Source organism: Lagenorhynchus albirostris, chromosome 6 (genome assembly GCF_949774975.1).
Source record: "Lagenorhynchus albirostris chromosome 6, mLagAlb1.1, whole genome shotgun sequence".
NCBI lineage: Eukaryota > Metazoa > Chordata > Mammalia > Artiodactyla > Delphinidae > Lagenorhynchus > Lagenorhynchus albirostris.
This window is the reverse complement of record NC_083100.1, coordinates 18,556,151-18,577,699: the sequence shown is the minus strand read 5'-3', so window position 1 is coordinate 18,577,699 and position 21,549 is coordinate 18,556,151. Positions and strand designations below refer to the sequence as shown.

The 21,549-nt window shown below is 50.1% G+C and overlaps 3 protein-coding genes across 6 annotated transcripts; 2 read left to right on the top strand and 1 right to left on the bottom strand.

Annotated features, from left to right (window-relative positions):
• Nucleotides 1-155: 155 nt before the first annotated feature.
• On the top strand, nucleotides 156-9,564 carry ANKZF1 (ankyrin repeat and zinc finger peptidyl tRNA hydrolase 1). The gene is given in 19 exon segments (XM_060152052.1): nucleotides 156-258; nucleotides 511-660; nucleotides 1,565-1,677; nucleotides 1,900-2,002; nucleotides 2,126-2,319; nucleotides 2,921-3,033; nucleotides 3,127-3,274; nucleotides 3,886-4,012; nucleotides 4,015-4,113; nucleotides 4,306-4,320; nucleotides 4,323-4,420; nucleotides 4,422-4,449; nucleotides 5,138-5,434; nucleotides 5,437-5,568; nucleotides 5,674-5,771; nucleotides 5,773-5,823; nucleotides 5,955-6,098; nucleotides 6,228-6,313; nucleotides 6,541-9,564. Coding segments are annotated over 19 exon segments (2,130 nt in total). The 5' UTR covers nucleotides 156-248; the 3' UTR covers nucleotides 6,665-9,564.
• On the bottom strand, nucleotides 4,376-17,578 carry GLB1L (galactosidase beta 1 like). 2 transcript variants are annotated; one of them, XM_060152046.1, is made up of 18 exons: nucleotides 17,361-17,578; nucleotides 15,859-15,985; nucleotides 15,516-15,682; nucleotides 15,110-15,260; nucleotides 14,561-14,621; nucleotides 10,686-10,780; nucleotides 10,413-10,587; nucleotides 10,266-10,324; nucleotides 10,041-10,162; nucleotides 9,893-9,933; nucleotides 9,577-9,695; nucleotides 9,183-9,257; nucleotides 8,974-9,063; nucleotides 8,735-8,848; nucleotides 8,315-8,446; nucleotides 7,406-7,621; nucleotides 5,929-7,241; nucleotides 4,377-5,828 (listed from the first exon to the last, which is right to left on the bottom strand). In XM_060152046.1, the coding sequence occupies exons 2-17, from the start codon at nucleotides 15,925-15,927 to the stop codon at nucleotides 6,978-6,980; spliced, it is 1,950 nt and encodes a 649-aa protein (XP_060008029.1). In that variant the 5' UTR covers nucleotides 15,928-15,985; nucleotides 17,361-17,578; the 3' UTR covers nucleotides 4,377-5,828; nucleotides 5,929-6,977. The 2 variants fall into 2 exon arrangements, with proteins under 2 accessions (XP_060008031.1, XP_060008029.1); XM_060152048.1 differs by lacking the exon at nucleotides 8,735-8,848 and having other exon boundaries at nucleotides 4,376-5,828.
• STK16 (serine/threonine kinase 16) lies at nucleotides 16,796-21,282 on the top strand. Of its 3 annotated transcripts, none has more exons than XM_060152049.1 (8): nucleotides 16,796-17,655; nucleotides 18,019-18,208; nucleotides 19,009-19,228; nucleotides 19,479-19,612; nucleotides 19,797-19,917; nucleotides 20,043-20,138; nucleotides 20,545-20,666; nucleotides 20,782-21,282. In XM_060152049.1, exons 2-8 carry the CDS (start codon nucleotides 18,123-18,125, stop codon nucleotides 20,918-20,920), a joined length of 918 nt encoding a protein of 305 aa, XP_060008032.1. In that variant the 5' UTR covers nucleotides 16,796-17,655; nucleotides 18,019-18,122; the 3' UTR covers nucleotides 20,921-21,282. The 3 variants fall into 3 exon arrangements, with proteins under 3 accessions (XP_060008032.1, XP_060008034.1, XP_060008033.1); XM_060152050.1 differs by lacking the exon at nucleotides 16,796-17,655 and adding an exon at nucleotides 17,702-17,724; XM_060152051.1 differs by lacking the exon at nucleotides 20,043-20,138 and having other exon boundaries at nucleotides 17,506-17,655.
• The last annotated feature ends 267 nt before the right edge of the window (nucleotides 21,283-21,549 follow it).

Below are 21,549 nucleotides of genomic sequence, written 5' to 3'. Positions count from 1 at the left end.
GCTAGAGGCGGGTCTTGGAAGTCAGGGGACCAATTGTGCGCTCTACGTGGGGAGGGGTTCAGGTGCGGGCGACGCCTTTTGTCCTCTTTGCTGCCCCGTAGTGACGAGATTGTTGTGCTTTTGCAGAAATCCGTGCTTCGAACTGTAGGAGGCCGTGTCACTCGGCTCCCCGGGACCTTTGGGGCAGCTTCTGAGGGCGGGGACGAGTTCACGCGGTTTAGTCATTGCTGGAGGTCGTCGCACGGGTAATGAGGAGCGGTTGGTTAATGAACCTCAGTGATTTTAATTCTGTTGGACTGGATTTGGTTGCTGAATGCGCCCCATTTCACTCTTGTGTGGTCCGAGACTGGGTGGTGTGAGAAAGCGGGCTGGGGTCACGTATTAACCCCTGTCACCAGGGCGAGGGCCGTGGTGCCTTGCGGCGTGGGGGAGACCAAGTCATGCTGGCGGGAGACGCGGCATAGGATCTTGCTTTGGGGAGCTCTGTTTCTTAACCGCCTTTCTGCTCAGCCATGTCGCCGACTCCAGCTGCAGCCCAGGCTTCTGTGTCGGTCTCCCTGTTTGACCTCAAGGCGGATACTCCGGTCCTTCAGGGCCTGCGCCTGGTGAGCCACGCTCCCGGGGAGGCTCTAGCCCAGGCTCTGCAGGTTTCCTGTCCAGGTATCTGGGAAGGTTTGGGGTGGACCCGTGAGGGACGTGACAGGGCTCTTTAAAGGGAGCTTATTGCTCCTTCAGGGAACACATTTTTTATTGGTGTTTCCCAGCTTAGGAGCCCTTGTTGACATTTCCTTCTACTGGATAAAATTTATCAAACCCCAACTGCAGAGTGTTTGTTTTTTACTTTTCCTTTTAAGCTGAAGTTTGTGTATATGTTTCTTAACTGTTATGAATTTAAGGCAACATTTGTACGTGTAAAATTAAAATCTATATTTTGGTCAAAAAAAAAAGAATTCATTCGATCTCTGGATTTCCAGAACAGGCTCCTGAATTGTCTCCAAACAAGTCTCTTGCCATTGTTTATGCCTCATCACATTACCACCACTGCCTGCAAAAACACTTCAAAATTCCTTGACATAGTCCAAATTTAGCTATTCCAATCAAGTCATTCCTTCTTGCTAAATACAAAACAACTTACTCTTGGTTTCATACAGCTTTAGTTTGGCTGTTTCTCTTGTACCTTTTTAAAAAACAAACTGCACACTGTAATTGGAAATATAAGCTAAAAAAGTGGCATTTGGGAAGTGATTTTTGCACAGTTAAAAAGAATTTTAACTTTATCAGAAATCATTTTCTAGGATTTCTCTAAACAATCCCTTTGGTTAATTTACATACAATGTTTGATTTATATTCATTTTACGTACATCTTTTCAGAAGCATATTTATTGTATAAGGTGATTGTTGTGCTATTCGCTTCATTATTACTAGATTGTAAATTCCTTGAAGGCAAGGACGTGCCATCTCTTTTTGTATCCTCCTCTGCTTTGTATATCAGACACTGAATGTAATCCTAGATACTGTGGATTTGGGCTCCTTTTCTACCTCTGTTTACCCTCCCCTTATTTAGGTTCAGGGGAGAGAATAAGCCCAGAAAGAAAACCACTCCAGGGTCCTCTGGATATTTCAGAGAAGTTGTTCCATTCAACCTGTGACCAGACCTTCCAGAACCACCAGGAACAGGTAAAAGACCAGGTACAGAGCTAAATGGTGGAAGCAAAGGTGTAATGGTGGGTGGGGAGAGGTAGACATTTTGTCTTTAATGAATAAAGTTCCATGTTTTAACTAAGAAAGTTAGCGTTACCTGGTCATACTTTCTGGAGTTCTGTTAGAGGTCTTGGATACCATAAAATGCCAGGCTGGGCCATGCTTCCACACTGTGCTTCCTTCTTTGCCTCCTGCTAGAGGGAACATTATAAGCTTGACTGGCATCGGTTTAACCTAAAGCAGCATCTCAAGGACAAGCCTCTCCGGTCTGCCCTGGACTTTGAAAAGCAGAGCTCCACAGGTGATGACTGTTGGGAGACCTGTGTGCGGATAGGTCATGGGGATGGAGAAAGACCCTAGTTTAGGAGCTTGAGGAAAGGTCAAAGATGGGGCACCAAACTTGCGTATCTCATGTTGTTCTCAGGAGATCTTTCCAGCATCTCAGGATCAGAAGACTCGGACTCAGCCCGTGAGGAGGACTTGCAGATACTGGAGGAGGAGAGGGCTGAGTTTGAGAAGCCTGACTGACCCCGAGGCTTCCACCCGCATCGGGTTCTTTTCCAGAATGCCCAGGGCCAGTTTCTTGATGCCTATTGCTGTGTCCTAGGCCCTCGCCAGGCAAGTGCCTGCACAGGTCGTGTGGTCAACTCCAGCCTTCTGTACACTCAGCCTAGACTTTCCCTCAGCACAGTCCGTGTCTCAATTCTTTCCTTCTTTCCTGTTGGGGGTGGGTATCACACTTGACAGCACAGTCTTGGATTGAACTGGCTTGACTCTTAGAAGGGTCAAGTGTAATGGAATTAAGTTTGGAAATAGACCAATCTAGGTTTGAATTATGGTTCTACCACTTGACCTTGACTACCTCCACAAGCCTCAAATTTTCTTTTTTTTTTTTGCGGTACGTGGGTCTCTCACTGTTGTGGCCTCTCCAGTTGCGGAGCACAGGCTGCGGACGCGCAGGCTCAGCGGCCATGGCTCACGGGCCCAGCCGCTCCACGGCACGTGGGATCTTCCCGGACCGGGGCACAAACCCGTGTCCCCCGCATCGGCAGGCGGACTCTCAACCACCAGGGAAGCCCTCAAATTTTCTTATTTGTAAAATGGAGACGAATAAGTTGTATTAAAAGAGATGATGCATGTGAAGCACTTAGCATTGGCACTTATTTCTTGCTGTCAGTAAGTGCCACAGATATGTTCGTGCTGCTCCTCCGTCATCCAGGTGCCCCCAGAAGCAGCAGAAGTGCTGCTACAAAACCTGAAAAGCGGAGGTCCCAGGGACTGCGTGGTGCTCATGGCTGCCGCTGGGCACTTTGCTGGTGCTGTTTTCCAAGGGTGAGAGGGTGCTGCATGGGGTAAGGATGGAATGGATCCTGGTAGCCTGGGAGTACCAGCTGGTTTCCAGTACTGAGTCTGTGCTGTCTACAGACAAGAAGCGTTGACACACAAAACCTTTTACTGCTACACAGTGCGGGCCAAGTGGGGCACAGCCCAGGGGCTTCGGGATGCCTGGGGTGCGGCTTCCCGCTCTGCTGGAGCCAACCTGAGGCGCTACAGTGAAGACATGCTATATAAGGTGAGTTAAGTGTCCAGATCTGGTGCTCCTCTAATCTACACTTTTTCCCTCTCAACTGATTAAATGTCACAGTAGGGAGGCTGGCTCCTGTATCCTCCGTCTTGGTTATTTTTGGGTAGATGAAGGTAGAATTGGGTGAATGCCCAGGATTCTTAGTCCTGTCATTCTCCCTCCATTATCTTCTTTCTTTCTTTCTTTTTGGCTGCATTGGGTCTTCATTGCTGCACACGGGCTTTCTCTAGTTGCGGCGAGTGGGGACTACTCTTCGTTGCGGTACGCGGGCTTCTCATTGCAGTGGCTTCTCGTTTCAGAACATGGGCTCTAGGCATATGGGCTTCAGTAGTTGTGGCACGAGGGCTCTAGAGTGCAGCCTCAGTAGTTGTGGTGCACGGGCTTAGTTGCTCCGCGGCATGTGGGATCTTCCCAGACCAGGGCTCAAACCCGTGTCCCCTGCATTGGCAAGTGGATTCTTAACCACTGTGCCACCAGGAAAGCCCCCTCCATTATCTTCTGCCTCCCACTCCCTACACATGATCTGTGGGTCATGTTTTGGTTGGAGATTTAAAAGTCGCAAGTGAAGAGATGCAGGGCTGAGTTACTTTCTTCTCTAGGATGTTCGTGACCTGCTGGCAGGGCCAGACTAGGCTAAGGTGCTGGAGAAGGCTGGGACGATACTGATGCGTGCACCCCGCTCTGGCCGGTCCTTGTTCTTTGGAGGCCATGAGGCTCCCCTGCAACGTGGGATCCCCGACTTTGGGATATCCCCCTCGCTACCCGCAGACCCACCTTCCAAGAGCTACAGCGTGTGCTCCATAAGCTGACCACCTCGCATGTCCACGGTGAGCCTTCTGTCCAGATCCCCAGACTCCCTAGACCTTCCCGAACCTCCCGGCCCAAGCCTCGGCTTCTCATTTGTGCACCCAGATGATTTTCTAGCCCTCGTACTGCAGTCCGATGGCATCTTCATTGAGAGAAACCTGGGCTGGCTTCTCCTCAGCTAAATTTGAGAACCATCTTTTGTTTTATGGCAGAAGAACACCCCCGGGAGACAGGTTGGATTTACCTCAGACAAACTGGAAGACAATGAGAGGAAGGAAGGCCATTGAGGAAGAAAGAAAGGTCCGCAGTGATGAAAATGAGGCACTCGGGGCGGAATGCGGAAGCTCCCAAACAGGGTTTGAGCACCATCTGGCAATTGTCAAATCTCTCTCGGGGTCTGTCCTAGAACTGCAGTGGCAAATCCCCTACTGTCATAACTTATTCACTTCCCTATTTATAGGTAAACCCTTACATACTACACACACACACACACACACACAGGTCTGTTTATAGTGTGGGGTATGTGGTAGCAATTACACGTTTTGTGACTTTTCCAAATCTATCGTCTCTTTTGTTCACTGACGTTCTCTCTAGTACTTTGAAAAGTCTTAGCATGAAGTCGATGCTTGAATGTGTGTTGTGTGGATCTTACATAATTTATCTGTCTTCTTGGATGCTCTGGTTTTGGGCTAAGGGCTGCTTGCCTCACTGCAGACTGTTGGCCTGCACGGCTGTCACTGCTCGTGCTTTCCTCTGTTGTGCACCACCCTAAGGCTGTCATGGGAAAGTCCAAGGACTCTTGTCCCTGCATAGCTTCTTCTGGGCCTGTGCTTGTCTGGGCTGCGAGCCTCATCTCTGCATGTGATACTAATGGCTTCAGCTCTTGATGGGCTACTTTATCTTGGGTGACAAAATACAAACACTTTTATTTCAAGTGATCTGGATTTTCTCTCTGTGTACATTCTTATGCATCTGGGGCAGCCCACAACCTTCTACCCTCTGCTTATTCCTGAGATGGATCTAACATAGCAAATTTTTCCCTAGGTTCAGAGTCAGAGGGAGAGGATGGCTCCCAGGTAGAGTTGGAGCTAGTAGAGGTGACACTGGGGTTGCTGGATCTTTGTGAATTTGAGGTATTGCCCAAGCAGAGGAGGAGAAAATGGAATAAAAGGGAGAGAAACCAAGACCTGGAGGCTGGGGCGCAAATGACTCTTTCCCAGCAACCTCAAGAAGATGAGGCCTTTTCAGAGTCAGCCCCTTTGGGGCCTTCCCCAGATGAGGCCAAGTCCCCTGGTCAGCCGGAGCTCTGGGATGTGCTCTTGGCTGCTTGCCAAGCTGGAGATGGGGGATGCTGAAGCTCCGGCTAGCTGCCAGCCCCCTAGACCCTGGAGTTCTGTCTCTGCTCAGTGCCCCCTTGGGCTCTGGTGGCTTCACCCTCCTGCACGCAGCCGCCACAGCTGGGAGAGGCTCAGTAGGTAAGGGCCCTCGTGCCGGCCCCTCCTGACGATGATCTTGGCACCAGCTACTTGGCAGTGTTTCCCCTGGTCTGCTTGGGTGATGTTGGGAGGAGCCGGAGGCAGGTGATGTTGAACTCATTTTTTGGGTTTTCGCACCTAGGGACTCCCGGACCCGGCCACCGTACACGGTTGCAGCTGACAAATCAACACGTGATGAGTTCCCGGAGCTTCATGGAGAAGAATCCAGATGCTTATGATTACAGCAAAGCTCAGGTCAGCTGGAAGAGGAAGCAGCAGAGTGGGAAGGCATCAGAGATCCTGGCTAGGTCTTTTCTATTTTCTTGCAGTTTTACCAAGGATAGTTTGTATAGGTCTTACCTTATACCTTCCTGGAAATCCTCCAGGTGCCAGGGCCACTGACAGCAGAAATGGAGGCGCGGCAGGCCATTCGGAAAAGGGAGCGGAAGGCCGCCCGGCGGCACCGGCAGGAGCAGCAGTGGGAGCAAGGAGAGCAGCGGAGATTTGCTGCCCTCAGCGACTGAGAGAAGGCGAGGCTGGAGGTTCTTTCCTCCCCAGCAACACTTCCTTAGAGGTCTGATCCGGTGTGCAGTGTCACTTCTTGGGTACCCTCTCCACCACTGGGGCCTTGTCCTTAACACAACTTCTCTTCCCCTCAGGGAGCTCTGGCTGCAGAGCACCGACTAGCTGCCCGTTTGGGAGCCCCTACCCCTCAGGTCCCTGACCCTGCCATCATCAGTGTTCGGTACGTAGAGGGGGTGGGCGTGAGTGGGTAGGTTGTGATGAGTTAGAGGCCATTCTGGACAAGTAGAATGCGTGCCCGCTCAGTGTTCAGAAAGGCTGTTGAGGGGATTTGAGATGCTCTGGGAACCTTTGGAATAAAAACAGAAGTGGCAGGAGGAGGGACAGGGAAGGCTTGGATTAGAAAGTTTCTGGGACACCTCTCCAGCCATTTTTCTTCCTCTTGTTCAGACGCTACCGGAGCTGTGGGACATCCCTCCAAGGCCTCATATTCCCTTTCACTACTTTGACTTCTTTCCTCTCCACACGCTGCCTCCAGGATCATCGCTGTCGGGCTGGGAAGCCCTCTTCCTGATCTCTTACAGCTCCACCTGGGGCCAACTCTAGGCTCTGAGAGGGCACATACACACTGGCCCCCTCTGGTTTCTTCTTCCCCACGAAACCAGAGAGTATTTGGAAGATTGAGGTGAGGGACATTCAGGAACCAGGGCCATAGAGGTGTGTGGAGCTGGTACTGGCTCTTGAATTTTAATCACAATGAAGTTTGGCAAGGAAACTGCACTTGTACTTACATTCAGACCTGTGGCCTTTGTTTCCTTACGGTCACCATGACTAGCACCAAGGGATCCTGCCCACTACATGTCCCAGGTCCAAGGGTTGCCTTTCTTTCAGTGCCCACTTAACTCCATTGGTTCAGAGGCACTTTCAGCTGAGAGGGAACAGATGTGTGTCTTATGCACAGTGGCATTGAGGATAGGCCTATCCAGGAATTGGATTTGGGGCCGAAGAGGCACATTTTCTAGCTCCAGCAACGTGATTTTGTTGAGGGCTCCCCTAGGAAACAGCAGGGGTCTTGGCACGTAGAGGGTCTGTTGTGGCCCCCTCTTTGTCCAGTAGCGGCCCAGGTTAAACCCATTGATCCAGACTTGGCCCTGGGGAGAAGGAAGGAGAGGAATATAAAGGATCAGCTCTCAAAGGGGTAGAATTGTCCCCTTTGGGGTTTCTAATCAGAGAAATAATTTCTGCTCTCCCTCCTTCCAAGATTTTCCTCTCTTACCACCCTACTCCCCAGCCCCAGCCTCACTGTCAGCAATACCTTGGTCCATCCAGGTAGAAAGAGAAATGTGTCCCCGCCTGAGTCTAAAATTGGGAAGGTTGTAGAGTAGAAGGTGGGGCCAGAGGGAGTTTGAGGATGTGAGCTTTTCAGCAACTGGTTGGGAAACCGCCACTTTACAAGATTATCAACTTTCAGAGGGAACATCAGCCACTGGGTAAGGACCGTTTGCCCCAGAATTGGTGGCTCCAATAGGCCCTGTGAAGAAGGCAAATGAAAATTCATCATTCTCTAAGTTCTAAGGCCAAACTATCCCTACTCAAGCCCTGGGATGCAACTAGTGGCCATGTCCAGATCCCCACAAGCTGCTACTTTGCTGCCTAAGCCCTAAGGACATAACTTTTTTTTTTTTTTTTTATGGTACACGGGCCTCTCACTGTTGTGGCCTCTCCCGTTGCAGAGCACAGGCTCCGGACGCGCAGGCTCAGCGGCCATGGCTCACGGGCCCAGCTGCTCCACTGCATGTGGGATCTTTCCGGACCGGGGCACAAACCCACGTCCCCTGCATTGGCAGGCAGACTCTCAACCACTGCGCCACCAGGGAAGCCCAGGACATAGCTCTTGTTTATCTTCTATTAGGCCCCTATCTTTCCAAGGGTGTTCGGTCAATAAGAATATTGGGGGGTGGGAATTCCCTGGTGGTCCAGTGGTTAAGACACTGCGCTCCCAATGCAGGGGGCCTGGGTTCAATCCCTGGTCAGGGAACTGGATCCTGCATGCCACAACTAAAGATTCTGCATGCTGCAACTAAAAAAGATGCCATGTGCTGCAACAAAGATCCCACGTGCAGCACGTAAGGCCTGGCGCAGCCAAATAAGTAAATAAATAATTAAAAAAATGAAATTAAAAAAAAAGAGTATGGGGGCAAGGGAGTGGGCATAGCTAGCTCACCTTGAAGTCACTGCTGTTAGACCCGAAACTGAGCCTCCCCATGTTCTCCAGCAAGACATCCAGTTTGGCCCCCTTTTTCCCCGTCAAAAATAGGTTGTGTTTCATGTTTCGTTCCAAAACACCCTGAAACACCTGTGGATAAGAGTATCTGTGAAAGGGAGGAGCTCAGCATCTAGCCTGTGGCCACCACACAGGAAGCCACATAAGGACACTGATTTAGAGGGCAAAGAGAATGTAGCCCTTCTGTCACTTATCCATTCATAATGGAACCTTATCCTTAGTCAAACTCTTCCTCATCCCAGCTTATCCCCTCAAATGTGAGCAGGCAGTGGGAAAAGGTAGATATGGGAAATTTAAGACTAAAGTGTGCTGGGGAGGAGAGGAAATGGGCTAAGAGATAGCCTGGTATTAGGTTCTCACCCCATCCACCATCACGTAGGCACGGTCATGGACTCCATTGTTTGGCACCCAGAATTGTGCTGGCTCAGAAACAGTATGGATCAGATAGGTCCGGTACAACATATACCCATGGTCCTGGGTGTGTAAGAATAAGTTTATAAGCTGAGAGATAAGAAAGGATACTGTGGGGAAGATGCATAGCTGAGGGAACACCCGGTATAGCTGTTGCCATAACCACCAGATGGGGGATTATGCTTTACCTGGTTGACAGCCTCAAAGGTCATTGGCAGGATTGAATGGATGGGCCCTTGGGGACATAGGAAGTCTAGGAAAGCCAGCAAATTCCCATCCTGTTAGAATAAGGGGAAAGTATCAGAATATGAGGGAACTTTCAGAATAGAGGGTAGGACAGGCTGGGCTATTTAGAGAATAAAGGGGTAGAATTAGAGAGTAATGGAGAGAAGCTTACCAGGTGTAGGCTCAAAGGTCCAAGCATCATCTTGGGGCTGGGGGGAGGTAAAGGTCCCAAGGGAACTTCCTGGAACTGAGACCAAATTCTCTCAGGAACCATAGGAAAACCACACAAAGAACCCCTATTCCAAGACCCTAGTGCAGGGTTCTTAACTGGGGGTCCAGGGAAGGGCTTCAGGGGTCATGAAGGTTCTGTAATTTTACATATATTTGTGTGTATCTCCCCAGGGAATCCCATTTGGGTGGGTGAGAAATGCTGCCATAGGGTGCTCAGAGGGCTCTCTGGCCCAGACAACAACCACTGATTTATGGGATCCCTTTACAAACAATTTGGGTACTCCCTCCCCCCAAATTAATAAAAGCTTTCGGTGCTTAATGAAGTGGTGGGGCACCTTGCTGATGACATTTCGAATAGCAAAAAGCTTAGGTGTGGGGTCCCCTGCTTCAGATATGGGTGCATCGTAGTCGTAGCTGGTAGTAATTGGAAGAAAGCGTCCCTTCTCATCAGCACCTGGTCAAACCAATTTAATTAATTCAATATATCTTTCAGGTGATAGGCACTAAGCAAAGAAATGCATGCAGAGAATTTTGCTATCAGCAGGGGCAGCAGTGGCCATATCCAGCTTCTAGCATCCTAATCCGTGCAGCCCGCAGATTCTAATTCCTTGCTGCCTCCCTGCTGCCACCCCAGGGACCATCTGGACTCACCATTCCAGTATCCAAAGTTGGTACCTCCATGGAACATGTACCTAAAGTGGGGGAGAGCAGGGGGAAAGGTAAAAGCTGACCCACTGAATCTTAACCTTCATCCCCAGCACCCAGTTAGAGTCATGCTGGCCCCGGCGTCTCCAGTTACATGTTCACACTGGCTCCCAACTTCAGCATGTTCTCTAGTCCTTTGGTTACAGCTGGTACGGAGCGTGTGGAGTGATTCTGGCCCCAGTAATCCAGCCAGCCTGTGTAGTACTCAGAGTTCACCTACAGCATGAAGTGAAAGGAGCTGTGAGCCAGATGGGAACCGAGCCCAACCCATTTCCCACACTGACACCTGCTTTGATTGCCCTCCCCTCTGGCTCCTCACCAATGGCCCGCGGGGTTCATACTTCCGAAGTAGGGCAAAGATTTTGGTCATGTTGTCAGCTGCAGAAAGGAGGCAAAGGTGAAAGATGAGCAACATGGAACAGGTGCCCCTTCCCCAGACTTCACTCCGAACCCTTGCCCAGGAGACCTGGGCCAAAATCTATAGTGGTATAGAGTCCCTGGAGGGAGCCACATTTGAGGCCTTCAGGGCCATCTGTGGTGAAGAGCAAGATCTTGTCTCCAAGCAGTGCACGGAAGAGCCCAGCCAGGTGTCTCATGTAGCTCATGTCGCAGGCCCCGTAGCTACCGTATTCATTCTCCACCTGCCAGGGGAAAGGAAAAGTGAAGGTCAGCTATGAGGTGGAGAAATTAAGGACACCGGCACCTCCTTCCCCTAGCCCAGTCAACTTTCCACTTGTACCTGAATGCTAATGATGTTGCCCCCATTGTGGTAGAGCCATGGATGTATCTTGGGCAGCAAGACCTTGAACCAGGAATCCACTGCGGCAAGGAAGTCTAAAGGAAGGGGCAGTGCTCTGTTCATCAGGGCACCACCACCTCTGCAGCCCCCACCCCTAGCCTCAGTGCTAGCAACTTCAGTGCTGCCTGAACTCTGGGCTGCACTTTGCATCCCACTTGTCCACAGCTGTGTCTGGGAAGCAGTGACTTGTCAGGAGAACCTCTGAACCCTAAGCACTTGTATAGTTGCATGGCAATGAAATTTGAGCATAGGAAACAAAGCAGTATTTCTTGTAAATTCATTTTTTAAATGTAAGAAAAATGTTAAAACACATCAAATGGAGCTGTTATTATGTAATCATATATACTTGAGATTGCTATGAAGTAGCATGGGAGTTTACAAAAGTGTAGAATGTCTGACCTGCACCCTGATGTAACTGACAGTCCAGGAGATTTAAGTCATCAAATGAAAGATGATATTAGGTATCATGCCTTAAATTCTCAACTCCTATTGGTGATTTCTATTGACTCACCCTCAGAAGACTCATGCATGACCTCTGCCTCCTTACCTAAGCAACTCCAACTCAGGCTTCAGCTCTTAAATTTCACTTCCCCAAGGAAACCTCTGATATCCTAGATGAGGGTAGATCCCCCTGTTACACACTCTCACATCACCTCATACTTCCCTTTCGAGTGCTTAACAAATTATAATTAAGCATTTATTTCTGTAATTGTTTCCTGTAGGTCTCCCCCACTAGTGAGCAGGAACCTTGTATGTCAGGTTCATTTGCTGCATCCCTGTCACTTAGGACAATGCTTAGCAGATAGCGGACTCTCAAAGGTGGAGTCAACGAAAGATATTTTAGAGGGTGTTTTTGTATTCTTAAAACATTTAATTCCTTTACATTTTGTGTTCTGTATAAAGGAGGCCCAGGTTGTTTTGCCTCCTTTAATCGAAGCATACATTAACTCACTCAACAGGTATTTATGGGTGCTCACTATGCACTAAGCAGTGTTCTAGGTGTTAGGGATACAGAAGGGAACAAAATGGACAAAGATCTCTGTCCTTGTGGAATTTCCTTTCCAGTGAGAGAGGCAGTGAATTAAATAATCAGGTAAAATATGTAGTGTGTTAATGTCAAGGAGAAAAAATTAAGCAGGGAAGGAGGATATAAAATGGTGGGGTGAAGGGAGTTTAAATTTTAGAGGGTGGCCCAGGGAAGGCATCAGCGAGGTCATTCTGCAGGAAGATAGAGGCAGTACCACGTGCAAAGGTCTCAAGACAGGAACAGCAGAGAAGCCAGCATGAACAATGGGGAGAAGAGTGGATGTCAGGGAGGTGACTGGGCCAATTAGGTAGGACCTAATAGGCCATTTTAAGGAATCCATGGTTCGTATTCTGAATGAGTTGAGAACCTGTTGGAGAGGTTTAGACAGAGAAATGACATGATCTAAAATACATATTTAAACTTATATTTTAAGAGGATCACACTGACTGCTGAATTTAGAATAGACTACATGGGGGAGGGGCAAAGAAGGGAAACCAGTTAGGAAGGTATTAAAGTAATCCAGCTGAGAGGTGGTTTGGACCAGGGTGGTGGCAATGGGGGCGATGAAAAGTAATTGAATTCAATATATTTTGAGGGTGAAGCTGACAGGATTTTCTGACGGACTGAATGAGGGGCCTGAGAGAAAGACAGGTGTGAAAAATTCCACCACAGTGTTTAGCCCGATGAATTGGAAAATGGACTTGCCATTAACTGAGACAGGGAGAGTGTATGAATAGCTGGTTTGGAGGGAACTTAGTTGTATCAGTGTGCCTTTTAGACCTCCAAATGCAGAAGTCAAGTAGGCAGTTGGATATATGGTTTTGGAAGCCAAGGGAAGGTCCTGACTGGAGATATATATTTCAGAATCATTAGCTATCAGATGGAATTTAAAGCCACGCAAATGAATGAGATCATAAAGGAAGTAAATATATATGGAAAAGAGAAGTGTCCAAGGACTGAGCCCTGACACACCCCAGCACTTAGTGGAAAGGGAAATGGAGAAGGATCAGTACGAGACTGAGAAGGAGTGGTCGGAAAGATTGTAGGGGGAGGGGCAGGGACCAAATAAGTGTGGTATCATGGAAACGGTGAGAAGAGTATTTCACAGGACAAAGTGATCAACTGGGCTGAATGCTGCTGACTGGTCAAGGGGGATAAGATCTGAGACATCACCATGGATTCAGCAATGAAGAGGTCACTGGTTTTCTTGAGAAAAACAGACTGCATGTTGTTTTTCCATCAATACTTTTATCATTTTAAATGTATTTCATAGTCAATTGAGTTTCGGAAATGCTGTAAGTGGCATAAAGCTCTCCAGCACCCTAAGAAGTGAAACAGCACCTGGAGAGTCCCCAGCAGATATAAGGAATTTTGACCTTTTTAAAACAGTAAACTTTTTAAAAGGTGTAAAGCAGATAGAATTATTCCCTGCTCTAATGACTTCCTACTTGCACCTGAAATGAAATCCGAACGCCTTGAAATATTGGGCATCTCATCTTTTCTTTTTCATGCTCTTTCCCTAGGTGATGTCTCAGTACGCATGGATTTAAATGCCATCCTTACACCGATGACTCCCAAATTTATACCTCTAGCTCAGACCTACTCCTAAGCTCCACATTCACACATCCTATTGCTTACTTAATATCCTCCCTTGAGTGATAAAAATTTAACATGACCAGAACAGAACCATTGTTTCTTCCCCTAAAGTTGCTCTTTTGCCACCCCTTGTCTTCTCTGTCGTCCCTAAGTCAGTAAATGGCACCACCATCTTGACTGGCCAGAAACTTGATTCCTTTCTTTCCTCATCCTACCCACACTACCCCCACCCCTCCCCCTCTCATCAAAATCTGTCAATAGAGTCGTGGTGACTTTTATCTCCAACCTATAGCTCAGTCCTGCTCTCTTCTTTCTATTTCCACCACTATCACAGTCCAGGAGTCATCATCTCTCTCCTCAGCTACAATCATATTCTCCCAGTTAAGTTTCTCCACCTCGACCCTTGCTCCCCTCAATCCATTTTCCACATCCAGGCTAACATAATCTAAAAACAAATCAGATAATTCTGGTTAAACTCTTTCAATGACTTTCTACTGTGCTTATAATAAAATGCAAACCCCTTACAGTGGCCTGTAAGATCCTGCATTAACAGTCCCTATCTATCTACAATTTCTTGTCATACTACTCTCCCTCACCCACTGTGCTCCAGCCATGCTGGCCTCAACCATGCCATGATCTTTCCTATCTCTGGGCCTTAAAAGATACCATATCCGGGAACTCCCTGGCGGTCCAGTGGTTAGGACTTCGCACTTTCACTGCCGAGGGCCATTCAATCCCTGGTCTGGGAACTAAGATCCTACAAGCCCTGAGGCGTGGCCAAAAATAAATGAATTAATTAATTTTTAAAAAATACATCATTCCCTCTACCTGGTCGTTCTCACCTCACTCTTCATATGACCGGTGTTTTCCCTTCCCTAGAGTAACTGAAATGTCATCTTCTCCGGAAAGCCTTTTCTGGCCTTCCTACCTAAAAGAGGCCCTGTTATTCACTATCTCAACTCCTTGTCTATTTTCTTTTGTAGTATTTTTAAATCTTATAAGTTTGGGGTTTTTTAAAATTAATGTTTCTTCCAGACTGGGTCTCTCTGGTCCCCCAGTTCCTAGCATTCTGCTGGGCATGATGAAAACACTAAATATTTGAATGAATGATCTCCGTTTTGGGCACTCAAATGACCCATTTTGTTGTTGTCCTTCGCATTTTTCTGTGTCAAGTCTTTTTTTCTCAACTCACCTGGATCTGAAGTTCTCAGATGAATTTTAGGTTTTCGAAGCAACCAGGCTGGGAGACCCCCCTGAGACAAACATAAAGACAACAGAGAAGTGAGTGGGGGACTTCCCTGGTGGCGCAGTGGTTAAGAATCTGCCTGCCAATGCAGGTGACATGGGTTTGAGCCCTGGTCCGTGAAGATCCCACATGCTGCAGAGCAACTAAGCCCGTGCACCACAACTACTGAGCCCGCATGCCACAACCACTGAAGCCTGCGCGCCTAGAGCCCGTGCTCCACAACAAGAGAAGCCATTGCAATGAGAAGCCCACACACCACAAAGAAAAGTAGCCCCGCTCACTGCAACTAGAGAAAGCCCGTGCAGCAACGAAGCCCCCAGGCAGCCAAAAAAAAAAAAGTGACTGGGCTTTGTTGTCTGGGAGTGGAGTAGGGGAGGTAAGAAGGGAGGAAGTTGAGTATAGTGATGTAAGTGACCCTAGAGTGGGGGCAGATGCGAGTAGTCTGGGAACTGCACTTGGGAGGCTTTGCTTCTATTCATTCTCCCACTAACTCACCATCTCCCACTCTGCACAGATGTAAGGTCCTGGTCTCAGTATGACCAACAGGTTTGCTAAAGTTGCCTCTTTCAGAAATGCAAAGAGGTCACGGCTGGCATTAAAGTTATAGACCCCAGGCTCTGGCTCGTGGTAGTTCCAGGGTACATAACTGAGAAAGGAAGAGGTTAACAAGGGCCCAAGGCAGGGAGATGCCGCGGAGGCCTATGGGCTCAGGCCTTGCAGGGAATCTCCAGGAAGCTGTTGGAAGGAGGTCCTGGCCCACCCTTTCCCACCCTTGGCTGGGAGGCCCTGGAGCTAGAACCTCTCTCATACACAGCCAGTCTTCCTGTCCTGATCCCCTTCTTAAGGGGGTGGTAGGAAGAGTAAATCCCACCCTTCCATGGCTCTCAGGAGCACTTCTTACAACTGTACGGCGTTGAGGCCACTCATTCGCATCTTGAAAAGCCGGTCTGCCCAAAGCACCCGTGGTACCCGAAAGTAGTGCAGGCTGCCAGACACGTAGCGGAACGGGGCCCCGTCCAGGAGGAATCTGTCATGATCCCGATCCACTACAAACGACCGAGTGTCTGCCTGCAAGGGGAGAGACGGTGCTCAGCAGTGGTCTGGAGTCGGGGGTCAGCGTCTGCCAAGAGCAGAGATGGAACTAGCCCTTCCCAGTATTCTGTTGTTTTCACTTTCGTTCTCTCCTCCGCCATATCTGATCCCGTCTCCCCGCACCCAGCCGGGTGGTTTGATACTCATCCTACCTGGGGCAGCAGCCGCGTCAGGAGTAGCAGCAGCAGGGAGGGAAGGCAGAGCAGCTTCTGGGGAGCCATGGCGCTTTCGGGGCTCTTCTAGTCAGAGACGGTGGTCCGACCGTCACGTGGCGGATTCCTGGGAGGGAACCTCAGCGAGCAAGTGGGCGGAGACCACCTCAAGTTGCCAGGCGAATTAGTCTGGACTTTGTCTACAGCCTGCAGCTACCCACGACTCTACTAGTTTGTAAAATCCTCTACATCTTGCTACTCAAAGTGCAGTTCATGAGCCAGCTTCACCAGCATCACCTGGGAGCTTGTTAGAAATGCAGAGTCTCAGATCCTACCTCAAACCTATAGAATCAGATTTTGTATTTTGACAAGTTTTCCAGGTGCTCCTAAGCAAACTCAAGATTGAGAAGCAGGGATTTCCCTGGTGGTCCAGTGGGTAAGACTCTGTACTCCCAATGCACTAGATCCCACATGCCACAACTAAGAGCCCAGATGCCACAACTAGGAGCCCACATGCCGCAACTAAGACCAGCGCAGCCAAATAAATAAAGATTGAGAAGCAGTGCTCTACTACACTGAGCCCCCTGAGGGTGGGGAGAATCTCATCCAACCTGAATCCTCTGCTTCTATCACAGGGCCTGGCACATAGCAGGTTAAATCTAGATGAATGTCAGAAACAGGTTCAGAACCAAGGGAAACCAGAGGAAAGGGGGTGGGGGGGGACCAGATTACAAGAGGGATCTTTTTCCTGGAGAGTCCTTTGCTGCTTCAACAAAAGAGAACATCTAGGCCATCCTATTTTCTTTGGATGTGCACCTCTTTCCAATTTATCCCTGCCTGCTTAGGCAAGAGAGGTCGAGGACAACTGCCTGGTTCCAAGGCTTGGGAATTTGTGAATTTCCATTACACCTGCCTTCACAGTCCCAAGCCTGGGATGTGAGGACCAGGATAATATTATTATTATTATTAATTTCTGCTTATTGACACTGCTGAGAGCTATGTGTCAAATACTGTGCTAAGCAAGCACTTTACCTCTCATTTAATCTCCAAACAACTCTATGAGGCAGATGATTATTATTTCCATTTTACTGATGAGGAGATTGAAGGATACAAATATTAAGTAGCCTGTTCAATGCCACACAACTAGTTTAGTAGAGCTGGGATTTAAACAAGGCAGTCTGGCCTCACAATTCATGCACTTAACCTTAGGTACTATTATACCTATTTTACAGTGAAGGAAAGTGAGCCTCCCAGAGGTTAAGTAACTTGTTCAGGTCACACAGCTAATAGGCTATTAAGACAGGATTCAGACCCTAGACTGGTTCAAGAGCCTGAGCTCTTAACCACTGAGACTACGGTAATGGGATACAGGCCAGAGCCCTCAAGGTTGTACTGATCAGAGCTCCAGGGGTCCAGGCCGCCAGCACCCGCCCCTCTCAGCATCCACCTCGGGCTGGACCGTAGCTGGCTGCCCAGTGCACGGGAGATATGACGCCCCCTACCTCTGGCATTGGGAGATGGAGGTCCTGGGGGCCCTCAGGCCGAGGCCGGCTTTGCTCCCCTTTGGCGTAGGTGCCTGCGTCTTGACCCGTACTGAAGGCCAGGTGTGGAACCCTCACTCGGGTCCTGGGACCCGTCCTCCCGCAGGCCTAGCCAGCACCGGGCCTCTCAACTCCACGCCCCCACATCGTCTGGGTGCCCAGAGGTTGCTAGCATACTACGGGCCGTTACACAGGCGCGGGCTGATGACGTCACCGCTGTTTCCGGTGTCTGGCGCTTCCCTCCAGCCGAAGTCAGGTGAGTTGGGAGTCCAGGCTGGCCCACCCTGGGCTCAGCGCGCCGAGACTGGGGTGGGCTCTGCAAGTGGTGGGTCCGGGCCTCGCACCTCCCCCCCGGAACCCCCCCATGACCTGCCTTTGCAGCCCAACGGGCGTGGGAGTGGGAGCCGCCTAAAGGTGGGCGGGGGTTGGAGAAAGTGGCCTGGGAGTCGCCGCGGGGCCTGAGGCTTTTAGGCACCTGACCCCAGCCTTCTTGGAGCCGGCGTTGCCAGGGCCCGTTTTTTCTAGGTTACGAGATGTGGCCCTGAGCGCTCCATGTTGCCACTTTAGGGGTTTTCTGGATTGTGCCCGGCCAGCGACCCTGCCGTTCTTTTCCTTCCAGCATGATCCGCTGGACCCCCAGCGACTTGCCTGAAAGAGACCACTCAACCTGGACGAACCCTTTGGCAGCCCCAGACCGTCCTTGAGGAGGATGACTGAGACACTATGGGCCACGCGCTTTGTGTCTGCTCTCGGGGAACTGTCATCATTGACAATAAGCGCTACCTCTTCATCCAGAAACTGGGGGAGGGGTGAGTGTTTGGAAATCATTTGACTAGTCCCTAGGGTTATGGTGTTTGAAGGACAGCAGTCTGCACATGATAGGGGCACAAAAGTTTTATGCCTAGCCTCTGATTCACCTGACAGAGCCCAGCTACTGTGGTGGTCAAGAAAGTGGATTGTGGAGCCAGGCTTCCTAGATTCACCATGTATGGCCTTGATAAGCCATAGTTTCATCTGCCTTTTGGAGCTAATTATGCTTTACTTGTAGGGCTGTGAGGACTAAAGCAGATACTGCGTATCAAATGTCTCCCCTACGGCCTGGTTCATAGCACTTGATAAATGGTGACTGTTATTTATTTAATATTTATGGAGCATCTGTCATGTGCAGAGCCCTGCATTAAGATCATAGCACCTAGGGGCTTCCCTGGTGGCGCAGTGGTTGAGAGTCCGCCTGCCGATGCAGGGGACACGGGTTTGTGCCCCGGTCCGGGAAGATCCCACATGCCATGGAGCGGCTAGGCCCGTGAGCCATGGCCGCTGAGCCTGTGCATCCGGAGCCTGTGCTCCTCAACAGAGAGGCCACAACAGTGAGAGGCCTGCGTACCGCAAAAAAAAAAAAAGATCATAGCACCTAAAAGGTGACTCTGTCCCTGGTCTTGAGCTCAAAGTATAATAATCTTCAGACTTCTTTTTAGAGTCACACCTTGGGAGGGTTGCTACTAAATGGGAAAGACACCACCCCGCCCCACCCTTCTCCCCAGGGAATTCCTCTGGGTCCAAGCAGTGTGGGAAATGACCGTGGTCCTTCACTGACCCCTTTGGCCCACAGTGGGTTCAGCTATGTGGACCTAGTGGAGGGGTTACATGATGGACAGTTCTACGCCCTGAAGCGAATCCTGTGTCATGAGCAGCAGGACCGGGAGGAGGCACAACGAGAAGCAGACATGCATCGCCTCTTCCATCACCCCAACATCCTTCGCCTTGTGGCTTATTGTCTGAGGGAGCGAGGCACTAAACATGAGGCCTGGCTGCTGCTACCCTTCTTCAAGGTCAGAAAGTCTCCTGGCTGTGGAGGGGGTTGCAACAGAGCCACCTGCCAAGGGCTGTGTGAGCGGTCAAGCACGTTGGGAAGCAGAGAACATGTTCTGGTTTGACTACTTCAGATTTGGGGTTTAAGGAACCCAGATGGGGCTGTGGGGTGTGTGGTGAGATGGTTGATAGGCTTTGTCATGGGGAAGGACTCAGGCTCAAGGAGCAGAGGCTAAAAAAACATCAACTGTGGGGAAACTTGTTTTGCAGAGAGGTACGCTATGGGACGAGATAGAACAGCTGAAGGACAAAGGCAACTTCTTGACTGAAGAGCAAATCCTTCAGCTGCTGCTGAGTATCTGCAGAGGACTGGAGGCTATTCATGCCAAGGGTTATGCCCACAGGTCAGTGGGAGGCTCCTGTGTACCTGCTGGGCAGAAGGGAAGAGCCTCATCAAGAGAAATGAGAGGTCTCTGCTCTCCTCCCAAAGAACAGCCCCCATGATTCTTTTGCGCCCCCCCCCCCCCCGCTCAGGATTCCAGCCTTCCTGTTCAAGGACGCTCATGGTTCATTTCCACTTTCCTGCAGGGACCTGAAACCCACCAATATCTTGCTTGGAGATGAGGGGCAGCCAGTTTTAATGGACTTGGGTTCCATGAGTCAAGCATGCATCCACGTGGAGGGCTCCCGCCAGGCTCTGACCCTCCAGGTAAGAGTCTCTAGGTTCCTTTGCCTACCTGTTCCCCATCCTCAACCCCTTCTGGTGCGTGCCCCAATTTGGTCACATGACCATGACCTGTGCCCCACTTTTGAGCTCTGGGGCCACTGTTCCAGGACTGGGCAGCCCAGCGGTGCACCATCTCCTACCGGGCCCCGGAGCTCTTTTCCGTGCAGAGCCACTGTGTCATCGATGAGCGGACTGATGTCTGGGTGAGGAGGATGTGGGTGGGAATCTGGGTGGGGAGGAGTGCTGCTCTGTACCTACTGTGGAGTAGAACAGGTCTTTGGTTTCTAGCGCATGGGGCCCCAGGAACCACGTATGTCCTCATCCGCCCTCGACTCTCTTCCTGGAAACTGTCACTGACACTGTACTCAGTTGCTCAGGAAGTGGTATAATCCTGCCCTTTGAACAGGGTGAGTACAGCTAACTGTCAGGGCTGAAGGCAGTGTCCAAGCACAGGGTGCAGAGGCCTCCAGCTAACTCGCAGTTTCTCTGGGCCCTGGTGGTGTCATGTGACTGAAGTCCGCATATTGTAGTTTCCTTTCACTACAGAATTAAGGGGAGCGATATCATCTACACTGGTCCCCTTCCAAGGAATAACCAAGTTATGCTTAGTCCCTAGGCTGTGTGCTATATGCCATGATGTTTGGGGAAGGCCCTTATGACATGGTGTTCCAGAAGGGTGACAGTGTGGCCCTTGCTGTGCAGAACCAACTAAGCATCCCGCAGAGCCCCAGGTGAGCAATGAAGGGGGCAGCAAAAGCAGTTCAGACTCCTCCCAGCCGTTTGCGGGGCTGGAGCTGTAGCACAGGGGATGGCTGCCCTCATCACCCTGCCCTCCTCCTTCTACAGGCATTCTTCAGCCTTGCGGCAGCTGCTAACCTTAATGATGACTGTGGACCCGCAGCAGCGCCCTCATGTTCCTTTCCTCCTGAGTCAGTTGGAGGCACTGCAGCCCCCAGCTCAGAGCCAGCACACTACCCAAATCTGAACAAACCAGTGGCCATGTTGAGAAGGTGGCCCTGTGCCTTGGGAAGAAGCTCCCACCCCTTAGTGGAATCTCCATCCCTTCTAACCAGGACAGCTTTCTTGTAGTTGGGGGCAGCTGGGGGGTGGGGACAGTCAGCTCAGTCTTCTGTCTCTGATTCTGCTCCCTTACACCCAAGAGCAACAACTGGACTGGGGGCCTGACTGGGTAGTGGTGGGTGAGGGTGGGGAATGGGGAAAGGGGAACTGATAGAATCTGGTAAAGGCTCTGAGCAGGACTGCTGAGCTTACATCATGATCTGCCTCCAAATCTGGGAGCAGGAAAATGTATGAATAGAAGAATAAAGTGAAAGTAGCTTGGTGTGATCTTAGTTTCATTGTGCCTGGAGTGAGAGAAGAGGTGCAGGGGGCCGAAAGTCTGGTTGCCATTTCCAAGGGAGAGCCTGGAGAGAAGAGGAACTGGCGTAGCATCAAGAATGGCGTGAGTTCATCATTCCACGTACGTAGGCAGGTGTGCCTACCTTAGATCTGGCTGGTTGGTGGTGGGCAGTACTTCTCCTAGCTTGTCTTATTCAGAAACTTCAAGATGCTCTGGTTTGAGCTGGCTTCTATGCCAAGAACTGTGACCAGGGC

What these genes read in the sequence shown, in the direction of transcription:
- GLB1L (XM_060152046.1), bottom strand. Translation starts at nt 15,927, where the DNA reads ATGGCTCCCCAGAAGCTGCTCTGCCTTCCCTCCCTGCTGCTGCTACTC. An exon ending in TGACGCGGCTGCTGCCCCAG is followed by an intron (nt 15,683 to 15,858) that starts GTAGGATGAGTA and finishes CTCCCCTTGCAG; the next exon opens with GCAGACACTCGGTCGTTTGT. An exon ending in TTCTACCTGGATGGACCAAG is followed by an intron (nt 7,242 to 7,405) that starts GTATTGCTGACA and finishes CCTTCTCCCCAG; the next exon opens with GGCCAAGTCTGGATCAATGG.
- STK16 (XM_060152049.1), top strand. Translation starts at nt 18,123, where the DNA reads ATGGGCCACGCGCTTTGTGTCTGCTCTCGGGGAACTGTCATCATTGAC. An exon ending in ATCCAGAAACTGGGGGAGGG is followed by an intron (nt 18,209 to 19,008) that starts GTGAGTGTTTGG and finishes TTTGGCCCACAG; the next exon opens with TGGGTTCAGCTATGTGGACC. An exon ending in AGCATCCCGCAGAGCCCCAG is followed by an intron (nt 20,667 to 20,781) that starts GTGAGCAATGAA and finishes CTCCTTCTACAG; the next exon opens with GCATTCTTCAGCCTTGCGGC.